At 51.3% G+C, this 18095-nt stretch overlaps 3 protein-coding genes across 6 annotated transcripts in view; 2 read left to right on the forward strand and 1 right to left on the reverse strand.

The window, feature by feature from the left end:
• ARID3B (AT-rich interaction domain 3B) overlaps window positions 1-6084 on the reverse strand; it is a 42626-nt gene extending 36542 nt beyond the window's left edge. The window contains exons 1-2 of one of the 3 annotated variants that reach the window (XM_064517614.1): window positions 5931-6084; window positions 1903-2570 (exon numbers count right to left, since the gene is read on the reverse strand). In XM_064517614.1, the coding sequence (XP_064373684.1) occupies window positions 1903-2481 (579 nt within the window). In that variant the 5' untranslated portion in view covers window positions 2482-2570; window positions 5931-6084. Of the gene's footprint in view, window positions 1-1902; window positions 2571-5743; window positions 5765-5930 lie in introns of those variants that run through there. The other 2 variants (XM_064517615.1, XM_026115296.2) reach the window with 2 other exon arrangements.
• Window positions 6085-6135: 51 nt separating this feature from the next.
• Window positions 6136-8419, forward strand: LOC112992293 (actin, cytoplasmic type 5). Of its 2 annotated transcripts, none has more exons than XM_026115287.2 (2): window positions 6136-6319; window positions 6785-8419. In XM_026115287.2, exon 2 carries the CDS (start codon window positions 6804-6806, stop codon window positions 7932-7934), a length of 1131 nt encoding a protein of 376 aa, XP_025971072.1. In that variant the 5' UTR covers window positions 6136-6319; window positions 6785-6803; the 3' UTR covers window positions 7935-8419. The 2 variants fall into 2 exon arrangements, with proteins under 2 accessions (XP_025971072.1, XP_025971064.1); XM_026115279.2 differs by having other exon boundaries at window positions 6138-6297.
• Window positions 8420-9566: 1147 nt separating this feature from the next.
• Window positions 9567-17059, forward strand: UBL7 (ubiquitin like 7). Its single transcript, XM_026115909.2, has 11 exons — window positions 9567-9655; window positions 10294-10537; window positions 11731-11850; window positions 12540-12622; window positions 12744-12828; window positions 13517-13574; window positions 14152-14285; window positions 14764-14813; window positions 15550-15717; window positions 15945-16067; window positions 16460-17059. The coding sequence occupies exons 2-11, from the start codon at window positions 10354-10356 to the stop codon at window positions 16595-16597; spliced, it is 1143 nt and encodes a 380-aa protein (XP_025971694.1). The 5' UTR covers window positions 9567-9655; window positions 10294-10353; the 3' UTR covers window positions 16598-17059.
• The last annotated feature ends 1036 nt before the right edge of the window (window positions 17060-18095 follow it).

Raw genomic sequence — 18095 nt, forward strand, 5'->3', positions numbered from 1 at the left:
TTGAAGAATACTGCCGAAATGCAACAAAACTGGGCCAAAGCTTTTGGGTCAGTATTAGTGCACAGTACATCAATCATAAAATAATTCTCTGGATAATATTTTTTGATACTCCACATCCAAGATCAGATCTGGCATGTTTGCAGCCATTTGTCTTCCCAGAACACGACAAACAGTCTCGAAGTCAAGCCTATTAATTCAGTAAGCTTCACAGGACTGAAGATAGGCTAGTATTGTAGTGAAGCACAAGGACATGCTTGTTCACACTGGAGCACTGGCCAAGCTAGAAATAAAAATCAGCCAAAGACTTCATTTCTAAGTTTATGCTTTGGAAAGTGATCCCCTAACAACCAGCCTCCTGCCTGCTAGTCTGCACTCAGAGACCAGAAAGAGGAAGTTTTTTCTGTCAGTCACTATTATCCAGTAAATTCTGAAGCAATTTCTCCAGTGACTGTCACCTGACCAACACACCCATCTCGTTTCCCTGCTACAGTTTGACTAACTCCTCTTTCAAACCAAGCCATCTTGAGAAACAAGCACAGAGGAGCACAGCAGCAACTGGTGCCTGCTGAATCCCGTGCACCCGGGCTGCTTAGCCAGAGTGCTTTACAGCACCGGCAGTCACAAATGCCATTCACCCAGCAACTTGCAGAGATCCCTGCCACATACATCGGTGTAGGAGCAAGCACGTATGTGCTGACACGTATTTGCAGGAGCTGCAGGGCAAGACCCTGCAGGCAGCATTAAATGATATGGGAAAGGATATGAAGCTTGCTGAACTTTAAGAGTTCCTCCTGAAAGTGCTGCCCATGACAGCATAAAGCAGATTTTCTTATAAATCCAACCAGCAGCTAGGGTTAATCTGCCCTGAGAGTGCTCATGGCAAACTTTCAAACATCTATGGTTCACCAGGAAGCAGCTCCAGCCCTTTCACTCCATAGGGTTTGCAAACGGGTGTGGGTGGGTGGGTGGGTGCATGCGCGCTTTTGTTTGTACAAAGTTTTTTAGCTCAAAGAACTCTGCTATCTGAAGCAAAACCTAACTCTGTTCACACTCAGGCTACTTTCTCTAGAAAAGGACAGTTAAATCCAGTTTGGTCGCTTAAACCATGTAGTCCTTGGGCTCAGTTTCAATACACATATAAATGCTGTAAATGTCCTTAAAATCTGTTAAGTTAGCTCTGTAACAAAGCAGCGCACAAGTGTTATATTAACTGAAATACCCACTGGTGCCAAAACACAATCGAGAGAAGAATTCTTCATCCTCTGGCATTTATTTATAAGCAGTGGTAATTCTTCATTCAAGCCAACCATTAATCTCCTACCATAACCAAACAATAGCAAGTTAGTGCCTTTGCTCCCACTCACGAAATATAAAATGGCTCTCCTTACTCACAGGAGCAGGGGCAGAACATGTAGTCTTCTCTGCCCATCACCAGAACACCAGTCAGAAATCCGCCCAAAAGTCACCACAGCCAGGAGGCCTTATACAAAGAGGTTATAGTTGTGGGTGAAATAACTTGAGCGAGATATTAGCAGGCAAGTGTCTGCACCAAAAATAAATACAGCACCAGCCTGCCTTGTTCTGAACGGCTCCGCAGCAGTGAGACAGAAGACAAATGAGCCAGAACCACAGTCCTCCTCCTCTTCACAAAGGCTGCTACAGATTGGGGCTGAAAGGGGTTTTTTTACCTGTTCTACCAGTAAAGCATCTGAAGTTCTTGTCAAATCTCATTTTATAAAAGGAGAACCTGAAAGAATGCACTAGGGAAGTACCGCTCTGCATATGCCCTTCCAAATCACTCACAGACGGTCAGTGTTTATAACAGGATACTGGGCTAAAGAAATCCTCAGTCTGCCTGAACACAACCAGTCTTATTTGGAAAGTAGTAATGGTAACACTGACCTGCTTGAGCTGCTCATCCAGTCTCCAGGTCTGACGCCCAGATGGGGAACCAGAATACGTTTGCTTAGTAGTGTCTTTACCCTGTTCTTCTTTCCCCTGCTGTCCCCGCTGGTGCCCCGAAGCTGGAAGAGGATTAGAGGTAGAAGCCACTCTTTGGTTGTGATGGGTAACTTTGGGAGCATGAAAATATTTCAGAGCAGTGCAGGTGTCTTTTCCAGTCACATCAGCGCCATCCTCAAGCTCTCCACCTTCCAAACCCCCTTCCTCTTCCTCATCTTCTTCCTCCTCTTCCTCATCCTCCTCTTCCTCTTCTGGCTCTGAATTCATGCTGCTCTGATCAAAAGCTCGCGTAGCCCCAGCTGCAGGTGGGCCTCTGGCCAAAGGACCTACAGCAGAGCCGCCCGAAGCCCTGCCAGATGTGGCTGCTAGAACAGCCTGCTGTACTGCCAGCTGCTGAGTGTACAGCAGCTGGGCTTCCCTCATCTGCCTCTGCTGTCTCTCCCTGGAATCCATCTGCAGAGGAGCTTGCTGCTTCTGCTGCTGCTTCTGCAGCTGCTCGACCACAGCTTCCAGCTTCATCCCGCGGTTTGCATGGCTGGGAAAAGAGGGGGGCGTTTTTGACTTTATCTGGCAGGGTTCAAGCCCCGACCTTGAGAGATCGGCAGAATCTGAAAGATAGACAAATATTTGTCTGTATGAATATAAAATGCTTTCATCTTTTCCCCAGGAAGAGGATAAATAGAGTGCAATGCCAATACTCTTTCCTGTGCAGGAGACCGTGAAACAATCAGCTTCATGTTTAACAGCCTCAGGCTCAAACTTGCATTCAATTTTCAGACTGTTTAATTGTATTTTCAAGCTGAACACATTTGCTATAACCTCAGTTTCATATACCCCAAAGACAGCATCTGAAATGCCTTTGTCCACTGTCCCAGCAGTTCATTCTTGACCAAAGCCTTCCACATTTACTAAATAATTACTTTTGAGATATTAGATTTAACATTAAGGTTCTGGTTCTTCTGAAAACACTGCCTTACAAGGAGAGACCCAGGATGATAGCCTTGACTATACTTCTATTAAAAAATGTGCAAGAGTTCATCGCATATTAGTTGTCTCTAAATTATTTTGTGGTTTCATTATATAAGTTCTTCATACATCTTTCTTAAAACCACATTTCTAACTATTATTTTTCCCAAGGAAAGTGAGAGAAGAGTAAAAGAAAGATCGCTCTAGCCTGAAATGGATGATTAAGCACTGAGCAACTTCTGTCTCCAATTCCAAGAGTTGCCAGTGGATCTCAAACCCTGGCTGGGGTCTCCCTTTGATTTTCCCAGCCAAGGGACCCCGAGAGCTTTACTAGCACTCCATTTTGACTTGCAGCAAACCCGTGCTGAGCCAGCACTAGACTCCTCTTGAGCAAAGACTAACTGCATTGACTGCTGTCAGCCACACAGTTCAGATCTGCAACAATCCTAGAAAGGCGACTACGCCTTTAATTCCCAAACATTAAAAATAGCATGTGTATTTTGGACTTTGTGTCACAAACCAGACTTGCTGACAAAGAGGGTCTTTCTCAGCTTCTGTTTCTTAATGCGAAAAGAAGCTTAAACAGATCTCGCTTGCTGTCCTCAAGGTTCATTGATAGCAAAATACAGTTTCGAGAAACAAAGGAAAGGCAAACTACAAACAAGCTAAGGAGTCTCCTTAGCCACCTCCCACCACAGTGTTTACAATCAGCACTGTGTTACTCAAGCCAACCAAAACCTAGTACTTGAAAAAGACTATTCTGCTAACACAGGTTCTCAAAATGGATACATTTCTGTTCTAAAACAACAAATATCCTAACAAATCCCAGCTTCAAAAGTGAAAGACAGCTTCCAGTATCCCCAGAGCCAGTCAAAGGCTGCCTCTAACAAACTAAAATAGTCTCTTCCACAAAGTGCCTGCAAACTACAATGCCAAACTCGGTTTTCCTTCTGCAAACTGTTTCCTGTGCTATCCAACTGCTCATCACCAAAATGAAGAGCCTCAATGACATATTAGCATTTTTATCTAGCAGACAGAGATACAGCTTTAGCTTGCAAATGAAACAATATAAAGTGGATTAGCGGTTTGAATGTCAGGAGCAATAATGCATTACCTGGCAGCTGAAAAGAGTCTTACACTTGTTTCTAAGGCACAATACACCATCTGGCCTAGCTCCACGCACACATTTCCAGTACGAGTAACAAGGAACTGGAACGTGTATTGCAATAGTAGCCACAAACCACGCCGGGCATTAGAGAAGCTACGGCACACGTACGCAACTCCCACCGCACACCTTATTGTATATTGTTGCACCTGAAGCATGTTGAGGTGTCATCTATCGCGCCTCGGGGTGCTCAACAGGGTGTGCAGTTAATACGTGCCTCGGGTACATTGCAATAATAAATGACCCGATACGTGGCTAACGCGTCAAGCAAACACACCTCAGGTGCAGTAACGCCCTGGTATGCAGCCCCAGCGCGTTTCCCAGAGCTCAGATACAATAACGCGCGACAGGTTATGGCAAGATTTATGCGCGGCTCCTAAGTGTTCTGATTAGACCCGAACAAAAAGCTCAAGGGCCGCCAAAGAGATGAATTTTGGGTACAGCAAACACACCCTCCGCAAGTATCACTGTTATTGTGAAAAGACAGTCAACTTTACAGAGAGTTTTAAGTCAATAAAGAAATGCATCTCACAGAAGTTAAATACGTCACAATATCAGCTTAGAGCTTAAGAAAACAACTGCATCTGGACTAGGAAGGCAACGGTAATAGACCACTCCAAGTTTTAACATCCATTTTTCTCTGCAGCATGGATCTTTGCTTACTTTTTGCATTTCAATCAACCAAGGCAGTGAAAGGACTCAGTTTAACTTTCAGGTCCTCATACACCAGCCTTTGTGTGGATTTTAATCCCTGGGAGAGTAGTTTAATTAAAAAGCCACTCGTTTGAATTGTTAACTAGCTGTATTTGCAGTATCATTATAGTTCAGAAAACTTGTTCCTTTACTTGGAAAAAGCTTGAGCAATAAGAGTAAGTTCTTGCTATGTAAAAGACATTTTCAAATGTAAACAACCTGAAAGAGTTAAAGTGTAAAACTAGAAGTCAAGGCAAGCCTTCCTTCCAGCTATGAGGAAGGGAGAGGTTTTGGAAAGTAGTAAACAACCCTGTTAATGTTCTCTGCTCTCAGAAAGGCTTCGCAATGCACTGGCTGTTTTTCCCGGAGACCTTTATTGCCCCCCAGCCACCACTTCACGTCCCCTTCTGCCCCCCAGCCCCCTCTGACGTGGCCCCCACGCTCCCTGAGAGGCCAGGCCCCAAGGAAGGGCTGCTCTGTCCCACGGCCAGCCCTGCTCCCCGGTGGCATCCCAGAACCAGCCCCACCAGGCCTCAAGCCCCCTGCCTGCCTGCTGGTGAGCCGGGACCAGCCCCTGCCCCAAGCCTGGCCCGTCCTGGCACCCCCCCCCTCACCCCCTGCTGCTTGGTACCAGCCCCCCATGCATGCCTGCTCCCCAGGCCGTAGCCCTACCCAGCCCCCAGCTCCCCTGCTACCGGCCCCCCAGCTCCCCTGCTACCGGCTCCTCCTGACCCCCCCAGCACCAGCCCCTCCTGAGCCCCAGCTCCCCCGCTACCGGCCCCTCCCGCCCCCCAGCACCGGCCCCTCCGGCCCCCCAGCTCCCCCGCTACCGGCCCCTCCGGCCCCCCCAGCTCCCCCAGTACTGGTCCCACCTGCTCCCCCGCTACCAGCCCCTCCTGCCCCCCACCCCTCTCCGGTCCCGTCTCCTCCGGCCTCCCCCAACTCCCCCGGTACCACCTCTCCCGGCACCCCCCGGTACCGGCTCCTGCCTCCCCGGCGCTTGTTCCCCCGGTACCGCCCCCCCCGCAGCTCCCTACTATTGCCCCTCCCCCCTCCCCGTTCCCCCGGTACCGCCCCTCCCCCCCCCGTACCCGCCAGTGCCGCCCAAGCCCCCCCGCCCGGCCGCAGCGAGCGGGGCCATTACCTCCGCGGGGGCGCGGGAGCAGGTCGCCGCCGGCCGTGCGCAGCCACCTCGGCCCCGCCCGCGGCCCCCCCCCCTCGCCGCCCCTCCTCAGCCCGGCCGGAAACGGGGCGCGGAGGCGAGCGAGGGGGCGGCGCCCGGCAACGGAAGCGCCCGCCCCGCTTCCGGGTACAGCCCCGGCGGAAGGAAGCCCCGCCCGCCCCGCACCCGGAAGCGGCTGGGAAGCGAGGCGGGACTGCGGGCTGCCGGGAGCCAGCCAAACGGCGCCGCGAGCGCGCGGCTTCCGGTTCCGGGGATATAAAAGGGCGCGCGCGGGGCTGGGCTGGGCAGTTGCTGCTGAGGTGCCGCCGGGAAGCTGAGGAACGCGCAGGTGGGGCGGCTCTGGCTCCCCGGTACTGCTGGGCCCTGGGGGGAGAGGGGAGTTCCCCGCTGTCCCTTGAGGTTCCCCAGGGTGGTGGGGGGGGTGTCTGTGTGGGCCCTTCCCGCTGTCCTCTCTGGTCCACTCTTTGGGGTGGGGGGTGTCAGTGCTGGGGCTCCCTACAGTTCCAGAGGGTGGCTTGTCTTGGGCCTTCCTGCTGATCCATCAGGACCCTGGGAAAGGGGGGGGGTTCTGTTGGGGCTCCCTGCTCTCCCCTCGGGTTTGTAGTGAGGGTCCTTGTTCTCCCCTCATGCCCCCTGGGGAGGGGGTGTTGGTGGGGAATGTATGAATTCTCCTTAGCATCTCTTCTTGCAGGTCCATAAGGCTGCAGGACTGGTTGGGGGAGGGGGCAGGCTGGCTTTCTAGTGTCTCTGCTCCGTTCAGGTCTCTGGGGGCAGCTGTGGAGCCTCCTCAGTGTTCCTACTCTGCTTGTCTCCAGTCATCTAGGTCCAGTCAGCATGGCGGATGAGGAGATTGCTGCTCTTGTGGTGGATAACGGCTCTGGCATGTGCAAGGCAGGCTTTGCTGGGGATGACGCACCCCGTGCTGTGTTTCCCTCCATTGTGGGGCGCCCCCGGCACCAGGGTGTGATGGTGGGCATGGGGCAGAAGGACAGCTATGTGGGGGATGAGGCCCAGAGCAAGAGGGGCATCCTCACCCTCAAGTACCCCATTGAGCATGGTATTGTCACCAACTGGGATGATATGGAGAAGATCTGGCACCATACCTTCTACAATGAGCTGCGTGTTGCCCCAGAGGAGCACCCTGTCCTGCTCACTGAGGCCCCCCTTAACCCCAAGGCCAACCGGGAGAAGATGACCCAGATCATGTTTGAAACCTTCAACACGCCAGCTATGTATGTGGCCATCCAAGCTGTGCTGTCCCTTTATGCCTCTGGCCGCACCACTGGCATTGTCATGGACTCTGGGGATGGTGTCACCCACACTGTGCCCATCTATGAAGGCTATGCTCTGCCCCATGCTATCCTGCGTCTAGACCTGGCTGGCCGTGACCTGACTGACTACCTCATGAAGATCCTAACAGAGCGGGGTTACAGTTTCACCACCACGGCTGAGAGGGAAATTGTGCGGGACATCAAGGAGAAGCTATGCTATGTTGCCCTGGACTTTGAGCAGGAGATGGCCACAGCAGCCTCTTCCTCTTCCCTGGAGAAAAGCTATGAGCTGCCTGATGGTCAGGTGATTACCATCGGGAATGAGCGATTCCGGTGCCCTGAGGCCATCTTCCAGCCCTCGTTCCTGGGCATGGAGTCCTGCGGCATCCATGAGACCACCTTCAACTCCATCATGAAGTGCGACGTGGACATCCGAAAGGACCTGTATGCCAACACGGTCTTGTCTGGGGGTACCACCATGTATCCTGGCATTGCTGACAGGATGCAGAAGGAAATCACGGCCCTGGCACCCAGCACCATGAAGATCAAGATTATTGCCCCACCAGAGCGGAAATACTCTGTCTGGATTGGTGGCTCCATCCTGGCGTCTCTCTCCACCTTCCAGCAGATGTGGATCAGCAAGCAAGAATACGATGAGTCTGGCCCCTCTATTGTCCATCGCAAGTGCTTCTAAAGGGACTGCTGGCAGTCACTGGTGGCCTCTGCTGAGGGCCTTGCTCGCTAGTATGTGCGTTGGGGCAAATGTTTGGGAGTAGTTGTTGCAAACTGTTGTCCTTGGGGAGCTCTTCCTTCATGTTGGACCAGTATTGTTTGACTGTTACTTATTTTATGTTTTAACTAACTTGTTAAGGTACTGTGTAGTAACATACCCTGTGCATCTTAATGGCCCTACTACAATTTGACCAGTCTGTGACTAGAGTTTACTAATATTAGTGGAGAGAGAAATAGCAACCTTTTAGGCTGTAGTCCTCCTGTGGCTGACTAGTTCATCTTCCTCATTGCTATACGCCCTCTGGGGCTTGAAACTAGACAAAATGTTGCTCACTTTTCACATGTAACACTGATAAATGATACTAAAGTAGACTTGTCACCTTTAGGTTTGTCACAACTGACTCCTTTGTAGGAAAACTAATAAACTTCTGAGTCTTAAAACTGAAAGCTTATTTCACTTTCTTTCAGAATGGGCCCTTGATCTCCCTGCTACTGGGTACTGTGTAATGTGAGTTTTGGACTCAAACCTGGACTGTTGCTGTCTGCTTAAGTCTAAAACTTAGAAAACTAAATTTGGGGAAACAACTAGACAATGTGTCATGGTACCTTTTTAAGCTGGCTGTGCTTGCCTTGTGCAGTGCAGACCATTTTAAGAACTGTTAAGTAGAAAAACTTGACTGGTATGTGGCTTGTGCAGCCTTTCTGTACTTTCATGGTAACTTGGCTTTTTTTAGAACATAAACAGCTCTTGTCAGAAAAGCTGGTACATTGGCACAGGTTTTAGGGATCAGAGGAATAGCTTGCCCTTTTTTGGGAGAAGGCGACAAGATGAAGAAGCAAACATTACTGAAGCTTTCTTGGGCACACGCAGCCCTGGGAAGCTGGTCATTTCTGCTCTAGGAAGTTGTCCAAGGTGCCTAGAGAAACCTACTTTGTAAGAAAAGTTGAGGGTGGGATGGTAGATACCTTTGCATGACCTGCCACTTCACTTCTGTGAAGAACAAGGAGGACATAGGATGTTAAGGACGTTTGAAGAGGTATGCTGAGCATAGCCCATGGACCTCTGATCTCTTGCTGTATGTTGTCTCCTGCCTAACCTTGTTCTTCAGCTTTTTAGGAATAAGCGGCTCCTCCTTGGTGGCTCAGGCTCTGTAGTTCACCCTCTTCTCTTGCACATGCACAACATCACATGGTCATTCTGCTTCTATGTTCCTTTCCCTGCTGAAAAGAGTGGTAGCAGCAAATAACAGAATGAACATGTATCTGTGCTATGGTTAGTGTTGCGGGGAGCCTTTCGGACCCCTTAGCTGGGAGGAGGGAATGCTTCTGGCAGAAAGCCATGAAGTCTCAAGGGAGCTGGGTCTGTAAACGGAGCTGGAGCTGGACTGCGGGAGCCTGCTGCGGGCTCCGGGCGCTAGTGCCGCTGGGCGGTGCCGCAGGTGGCGGCGGCCGGGCCGGGAGGGGGCGCTCCGCCCTCCCCCTTTAAGCCCCCAGCCGCCCGCCCATTGGCGCTCTCGAGACGTCATCGAGGGCTCCACCAATCGGCAGCCGGCTCCGCGCTATTCTCCACCACCTTCCTCGATGAACTCTCTTTCCCAGGATGCACCTCGCAGCTGGCCTGTGCTTCCGGTTCCGGCGTAGCCCGGGGTTGAAGGAAGCCGCGGAGCGCCCTTGGACGCTGCGGTGGGTGGAGAGCGCCGGGGCCGCGGTCCGCTCCGGGGCCCGGCATCCGGCTGTGGTCCGCTCTGGGGGACGGGGCTCGGGGTTGGGTCGGGGCCTAGTCCGGTGGCTGACGCTGGGCCTGGTCTCGGGGACGGGGCTTAGGGCTGGGGCTGCGGCAGCGGCCTGCTGTGGGGCCCGAGGCTGCGCCGAGGGATGGGGCTGGCGCTGCTCAGTCCTCTCGCTGTGCAGCTGCGGGCACGTAATCCCCCGTCCTTCCCTTCCCCACCCTCCTTGCGCCGGGAAGCCGGGCGGGCCCCAGTGCTTGTTTTCTCCTCCCGGAGTTCCTGGGGCTGGAGACTGGCTCGGGCGTCACTGTGGATGTGTCTGCTGAGGACGCCAGGACCAGTCTTGTTTCCTCGTTCTCAGCATCTCTCTTTCCTGTTTTGACTGTTGTGGCTGGCAGAGCCGCTCTCTGCCTTACTGGTATTTTCAGATGTGGTGGTGGTGGTTTAAGACTTGGGTAGGGACCTAAAAAACCTCACTGTGTTTTGGTCGGGCCTCCTGTTAGCTCCCTGTGTGCACCCCAGCAAGGGTGAGGCCAGCGGTGCCTGGCTGACTGGAAGAGAGTCTGACTTCGGTTTGTTTTCTTCCCTTTACAGAGCTTCGTGGATCTAACATTGGCTTTCTGACCCTTGGTGCCATTAAGTGACAAAGGTGAAATGTCCCTGTCAGAGTGGCACATCGCGGTGAAGCTGGCAGATCAGCCGCTGGCTCCCAAATCCATCTTGCGCCTGCCAGAGACGGAGCTTGGAGAATGCCCGCTTGGTGGGTGCAGCATCTCCTACCTGAAGCAGCTGATCACCGGGAAACTGCAGGAGTCTGTCCCAGACCCTGAGCTCATTGGTAGGTACCTGCACGGCTCATGTTAAAGGTCCATCACAAGGGTCACATTTAAGTTAGTGGTGTGATACAGTAGTTCTAACTGTTTTTTTACAGCAATAAGCAGCTTGTTAGTGCTGAGTTAATTATATGCAACTCACCTGCAGTCCTCCCACTAAAAAGTGTTCTGATGATACCGAAGTAATGTCATACTGCAAAAACTTGGATCAAGTGTCAATAGAATCTTAGGTAGTTTTTTAACTTCTTTTAAACCCCTCCCTGTCTCTTCTTCCCCCAAAGTCCTTGTCTCTTCTGGTTGTGCTGGGGGCAGACAGGGAGTCCCTCTGCCTGGGTGGCTCCACCCCATACTGCAGGCTTTGCTCAAAGCCCATGGGTGTAAGGGGCCCTCGTCCACTCTCCTGGGACACAGATCACCGCTAGTCCCTTGTGTGCGGCAGCTCTTGCTCCTGCATTTTGGTGGGAAGAGGACGAGTTCTCCTGGACGGTGGGAAAGGGCTTGCCTTCTCCCATCATCTCCCGAATGCTGCTGGGACCCAGACGCGTCATGCTGTCCCTGGTGGTGGTGATGTTGGGCTGATGGGGAGACTTGGCACAACTGGAGAGCACGGCACAAAGCTCAGAGCTAGTTCTGGGACTCTACCATGCTGCTGCAGTCGTAGCTTCTTGTGATTTTGATAGCGTATGTTCCAGCGTCGACTTGGAGTCCCAGTACTCCTGCAGTGTCAGTGCGCTGCCCCTCACTACGGGGGAGCTTTGGGAAGTTCTTTTTCTTCTAGCAGTTGAAAACACTTTTCTATACGTAGCCTGTAAAGTCCGAGTCAAAAGGTATTCTGTAAGTGCTAGTTGTTAGTAATTAAATTACGATTATTTTCCAGGTTCATCAGCAGGAAATTGTTTGGCAGGACCTGCTGATACAAACCCGTCCTTATTATGAGATCTCTTTGCCTGTGATGCAAAGCAGATCTCTGTGAGAGAACAGATCCTCTAAAGAATGTGGTTCTGCGGGAGCTGGCAAGGTTGTCGCCTTCTGTGCAGTTCAGCTCTGTGATTTCCCTGTGTTCCAGTGTGCAAAGGCCGGCGCTCCTGGGCCCATTGTAGAGGCTCTGTGCGCAGAGCAACAACTCCCAGACAGCTCCCAGTTCTTAAAGGCCGCAGGACTTTCCAGGTGTGCTGTAACTGTTTGATGTCTCTTATAGATCTGATCTACTGTGGCCGTAAGCTGAGGGATGACCAAACGCTTGATTTTTATGGCATCCAGTCTGGCTCCACTGTTCACGTCCTGCGCAAGTCCTGGCCTGAGCCTGATCAGAAACCAGGTGAGGTGGAGACAGTGTGGGGTAGCCCTTAGATCTCCTTGGGATGTGTTTGCTGTCCTTGTGACTGAGGAACAGCTTCTCTTGTGACCTGTTTCTGGGAGGCAGGGGTGGGATTTGGAGGAGGCCCTTGCAAAGATGTCCACTCTTGTGCTGGAACTCACCATTTCTAACAGCAACAAATAGGCATTATGTTTTCTTGCTGATGGAAGAGTTAAGGAGGGAAAATTTGCTCTCTGCATCACGTGGCTCCTTCCTTAATTGAACTGTGACCAATTTTAGGGTGTTGCCAGTGAATCGGAAACAAAGTGACTGGTTACTCCAGCTCCAGGAGTGCGTAGGCTTGTGCGTGCTCCTTGTCTGCCAAATTGTAGAATAAAATGGGTTAGTTTAAAGCTTTTATTTCAACACCTTTCCTTTTGCGTAGGAGGGTATATGTGTACATTTTTGTATGTCTGGAAGCTGGGAGTGTGTTCACCATCTTTGGGCATTTACTTGATAGGCTGCAGTAACTGTAGTGAGACACTTGCAACCGTTTTTCCATACCCTTCCTCCCTGGATGAAATGAATCCAGGGAATTAAAGAATCACCATTGCTGCTGCAGCGTGGAAGACCAAAAGGCAGGCCAAATGGCTAATAAAGCTGCCTGAGAAAGAGAGAACAATGTTTTGTTCTGTTGTTTTTCCCCTCAGAGCCGGTGGATAAGGTGGCAGCGGTGCGGGAGTTCCGGGTCCTTCACACTGCCCTGCATAGCAGTCCTGCCTACAGAGATGCAGTGAGTGGGGCTTCATACTTCTCCTTCTTGGTGTCTTTTGTTTGTCCCCTGTCTGTGAAGAGGGAATCGCTGAGTGGAGCCTTTGTGTGATGCTGCTGATCCATTCTGATTTCTCTGGCAGGTCTTCAAAATGCTAGGGAACAAGGAGTCACTGGATCAGATCATTGTAGCTACTCCCGGCCTCAGCAGTGACCCTGTTGCTTTGGGTGAGTCTAAATGTGATCCAGAGGATCTGAAGAAAGCTAAAGAAAAATGGTCAGTGTTTAATTCATGGCATGGAGAAAGGAGAGCACTTTTCTCTGGACAAAGTGCCTTTTCTCTTTCTTCATAGGATGTAAGAGTGCCTGCAGGAGTCGGTAGTAATGTGTGATGATCTGTAGTTAAGCTTGGGGACGGACATTAGCTTCCAAGAGGAGTAGGGAACACAGGGATGGAGGGAGAGCAGTGGGGAATGGGTGCTCTTTCATTCTGCAAAGTGTTCATTAAATCTCAGCTTTTCTTGTGTTGGCTCAGCGAATTATTAGCCATTTTGCCATGAGATTGGTGGAATATGGGATGCAGCCACACCCTCTCACAGTGAGCAGCCAGTTGGGGTAAGCTGGATACCAGGTGCGATTATGCCCTTAAGGAGAGCTGCTCATTGTGCCTGAGCACAGCCTGTGGGATCTGCTGGAAAAGCTCTGCCCCTTGGGTGTGTGGTTGTGAGGTAGAGTCTCTCCAGAGAGAAGTGGAAGGTTTTAGACAGAACAATAATAGAGTATATATGGTGTCTGCTAATGACTCAGTTCCTGAAAGACAATTAAATTTTTTGTTTTTCCCATGGTTCTTGTTTGACTGGCTGCTGTGCCTCTTGTATCCTGTCTCTTACTTGTTGTGTTTCCTGGTCCTTCCCAGGAGTCCTGCAGGACAAGGATCTCTTTTCAGTGTTTGCAGACCCCAACATGCTGGACACGTAAGTTCACGTGAGCTGGTGCAGTGGCTAGGCAAAGCCTGTGTTGCGCTGTTGCATGAGCCCCTTTTCTCTGGGTGGAAGAGAAGAGATTCAGGGTAGGACCCTTCTTCCTCAGCAACAGAGAAGAGGGAGCTGAGGCTTTGCCTAGGGCTTTGATATGCATCTACCTCCACTATTGCCTAAACCAAAGGGTATTTTGTGAGAGACAGGGCCATTCTTGCATCCAGAGCATGGGTTCAAATCCAGATATGGTTGCTCCCTTGAGAGCATACAGGAGATGTGTAAAATGGGAGAGTCAACATGGGGTCAAGAAGGAGCCCCAGTGTTCAGATCCAGGCTCTCACTGGTGCCAGATCCACAGAGGCTGTGAATAGGAACGGGGAGAATATGCCCCTTATGTGTGGGGCTTGCTTGGGAGGTTTTGTCACTGGACAGCCAAAGGCAGGATCTGAGGTGGTGGTGTGTGGCCATCAGGAATAGTTCTGCCGTTGCTGTCATGAGTTTTGTGCCAGTTTTGAGATGCTGTTTTCCTAGCTTTCCTGCGTGTGTGATTCATTCTTCCACTCCATCTCTCCAGGCTTATTCCTGCTCACCCTGCCCTTGTGAATGCCATTGTCCTTGTTCTGCACTCGGTGGCTGGCAGCACCCCCCTCCCAGCCCCAGAGACGTCCTCTCGGAGCATGTCGTCTGGCTCCTACCGGGATATGCCAGGTACGTTCAGCCATCAGACAAGCAGATGTGTAGTGAACCTGCAGAGAAGGTGTGCTGCAGACTTGCAAACAAGTTTGTACTGTACTGACACCTGATCATCCCCAGGCTGGAAGAAAAAGAGTTTTGAGTCCTTGAGCTGGGAGTGTTCATTGTCATTTGATAGATTTTTGCACCAAGTGTGAGACTCATCTGGTCCACTTCAGTCTCAGGGCATCTCCCAACCAAGCCTCTGTCATGGCTGGTGGCACAGAGTGTTTGGCTTCTGTCATGTGCGAACGATGGGCCTGAGCTGTCTTCTACCCACCTGCTGTATGTGGGCTTGCTGATGCTGAGGCCCCTCTCCTGAACAGTGCTTTAGTGGGAGCTGAGCCAGGCGCACTGGAGCAAGCACCTCTGGACTCCATGGGATCCTCACTTGATGATTGATTCCTGTCAGCACCTAGTTCTCTGCATTTGTTCATTTTCCTTTCTGTTACAGGTGGCTTTCTGTTCGAAGGTCTCTCAGATGAAGAAGATGACTTTCATCAGGTAATTGGGCAGGTCTGGGTGGAGCAGCTGTTTTGGACTTGCAATATGGGTTCAACTCATGGCCATTAAAGAATCCAGTGGCTTTCTGTCTTCCTCTTGTGAACATCGTGAGCCTGTCTGGCTCCGAAGGATGTTGTGACCATATCAATGATTGTGAGATGCTTGGATGCTGCTCATGTTGGGAGTTGCTTGAGTGCTGAGGTAGGAGCACAAGGGAAGAAAGCAGAGGTACAACCCAAAGCGTAGCACCTGTCCTCAGAGTAAACATCATCTTAGTCAAATTCATGCAGAGCCAGAACTGGGTACAGGTGAGTACCCAGTTCTGAGAAACATGGGAGCGTTGTTCCCTGCCCTTCTTCCACTGCAACGTGTGGAGGTTTTCTCTCAAAAGCATAAAATATTTTGTAGGAGAAATTAAATACTTAAGCAGGAAAAAAATGCTTGTCAACAGCTAGTTGTTTTATTACTGGCTAATAACACTTTGTTTATAAGCTGGTGAATGGTACATTAAAAGATTTACTGTCAATTTCCGTAGCCTTGTAATAACTGAGTTTGGGAAAAAGTGTGCCTGAATGTCGTGTATGTTTGTTTTCTGAAAGCTCTGCACTGAACTTTCAGGTGCTGTAGGGAAGGTATCCCTGGGAATAAGCATGTGAGCCATGTTCTACTGGGACACAGACACCAAAATCAGAGGTGTTTTTTTTTGTTTTGTTTTGTTTTTTCCCCCTCCGTGCAGAGCACAAGATCGACACCATCCAGCAGTGCTTCTGGTTCCCGCCCAGCTTCCCTTGGCTACTCTGGGGCTGCGGGACCCCGGCCGATCACCCAGAGTGAGCTGGCGACCGCCCTGGCCCTGGCTAGCACCCCAGAGAGCAGCTCCCACACGCCTACTCCTGGCACTCAGGTACAACGGTAGCACGGCAGCTAGGGATCTCCTCCGGGGCCATAAAACCAGCTGCTGGGTGAGTGCAAGCCCTGCTCAGGTCTGGGGGCCCTGGCTGTGTTATTCTCTCAGCCTCCCGGAACCTGTATGGAGTAATAATGGGGGTGTCGCAGGTGCTGCCCTGTGCTGGCTCTGGTTCTTGTGACGACAGCGCTCTCCTGATCCTCATGCATCCTGTTTCCTCCCAGGGCCACTCCTCTGGGACCTCCCCAATGTCATCCAGTGTCCAGTCGGGAACACCCATCACCAATGACCTCTTCAGCCAGGCTTTACAACATGCCCTGCAGGCCTCCGGGCAGCCCAGCCTGCAGGTCAGTGTCTCAGCCTCTTCCCTGGGAGCCTTTGAAAGTCCCATATTGCACTGGGTGTTGCAGGGTGGAAGTGGGTCTTCCATCCACCTTGTGTGGCAGGATGTCAAGCTGAAAGTTGCATCACCAGAGGAGAAGAGCTTCCTGCAGGAGGGATGATAGAGAGCAACGTGAAGTACTGGGTGGGTGTGGAAGGGGTGGGCTGGTGGGTCTGGGGAGTTTTCAGCAAGTCTTAGAGCTTTCAGGAGCTGCGTGATGCACCTTTAGCAGTGCCATAGTGAGCTACAGAGAGATGTGGGAGAATCCAGTGTAGTAGCATAGGCTGTGGAGAAGGCTGTTTGTTACTGCTTGGAGTCTTGCACCTACCCTTAGCTTCTTTTGTCTCCTGTCTGTAGAGCCAGTGGCAACCACAGCTTCAGCAGCTGCGAGACATGGGCATACACGATGATGAGCTAAGCCTCCGGGCCCTGCAGGCCACTGGAGGGGACATCCAGGCTGCCCTGGAGCTCATCTTTGCTGGTGGGGCTCCCTAGCTTTGGTCTAGAGAGTCTGGACTGGTGCGTTGCGCTGAGGCAGCTGTGATGCTCCTCGGTCTGAGACTCAGCCCTGAAACACTTTCCTGCACTGGGGCTTTGCTCTTGGGCACTGAGCGGTTGGGGCGGCTGCTCCTTTCCTCGCAGGTGGCTGTGTGCTCCTGTTTGATGAGAACACTGACCATGCTAAGGGCAGTTTCTCCAGCTCCAGTTATCTCTCTCCAACTTCCCCGTCTCCCCACTCTGGCCACCAGAGACGAGACCTTGGAGCTTTGCACAGCACAGAGAAAGATTGGTGGCTCTTGTGCTCCAGGAGATGTGGCGTCTGCATTTCTGCAATCTTAGATGTTTCAGCACATTCTCCTGCCCGCTGTTTTGTTCCTGCCCACCTGACATGCCTCAGGCTATTCCGTTTTGCTGTTGTGGTTCCTCTGTTTGACTGTATTAAATGGACTGTCTTCACTTGCCTGGTGTTTGGGTTGTGATCCATCCTAGTTTAGGCCCAGCAGATCTGAGAGGCGGTGTGCTCATTGCATCATGGAGGCTGGACGAAACACTTTGCCTGTTGTAGAACTGCTACTATTTCAGCAGAGGGCACCGCTCTAACAGAGCGAATTACTAGCTTTGTCTGTTGTCAGGTGCAAAGATAGCGTGTTGTGAGTGTAGCTGACCTGCACAGCCATGAGTTAGACCAGTGCGAAAGAACTAATTGTTTTACAGAGACCCATTCTCAAAGAAGGAGCCTCAAAGAAGCATCTTGTCTCTTCTCAGCAGAAACCTATTTGTTCTCAGCTGTGTGTGGGGATACTGGTTGACAAGGACAAGGTTACTGGTGCAGCTGCTCATGGTCACCACAGGGTGACAGCAAAAGCATGACAAACACAAGGCAGGCTTGAGGCTGTTACCAAAGGGTGCAAGTAGGGGCTCGGCAGGAGGAGCGTGTTGTCTCTGGCACAGGTTAGGCTGTTGGGCTGCAGCCAGTGTTTTCCAAAGTGTCCTCCAATCCTGGGCGCCATGGTTGCGGCACCTGAATTGCAAAGACAATTAAATGCATTTGTCTATAATTACAGTCAATGGGATCTGTGAGAAGCTGGAGCCACGGCTGGGTGTGGCTTTGCTCTGGTTGTACCATCAAGATAAAAAAGGCATGAAAATGGGAGATGGTTTGTCTGATACGCCACCATGAGACACTAAGAAAGCTGTAAGCAGAACATGGTCTCCTACTTCCAGTCTACCAGTTCTCCCCTCTAGCTCCTTTCAGAGCATGCAGATCATCTGTTGATATGATCTCAGCTATCACACAGCAAATGCTGGATTGTTCTCTCCAGGGCAGCCTATCGACTGATAGGTGTTAATCCTGTCTAGAGGATTAAGACTCTCAGGAGGGATGTACTGTGGTGTTCCCCCCCTCGCCCCTCTTCCATATGTAGTCTAGGAGATGCAATGGGATAGAGAGAACCAGATTTCCTGACTTGATACGCCCTTCCTGATTACTGTC

The sequence above is a fragment of the Dromaius novaehollandiae genome, chromosome 10 (assembly GCF_036370855.1).
Source record: "Dromaius novaehollandiae isolate bDroNov1 chromosome 10, bDroNov1.hap1, whole genome shotgun sequence".
Taxonomy (NCBI): Eukaryota; Metazoa; Chordata; class Aves; order Casuariiformes; family Dromaiidae; genus Dromaius; species Dromaius novaehollandiae.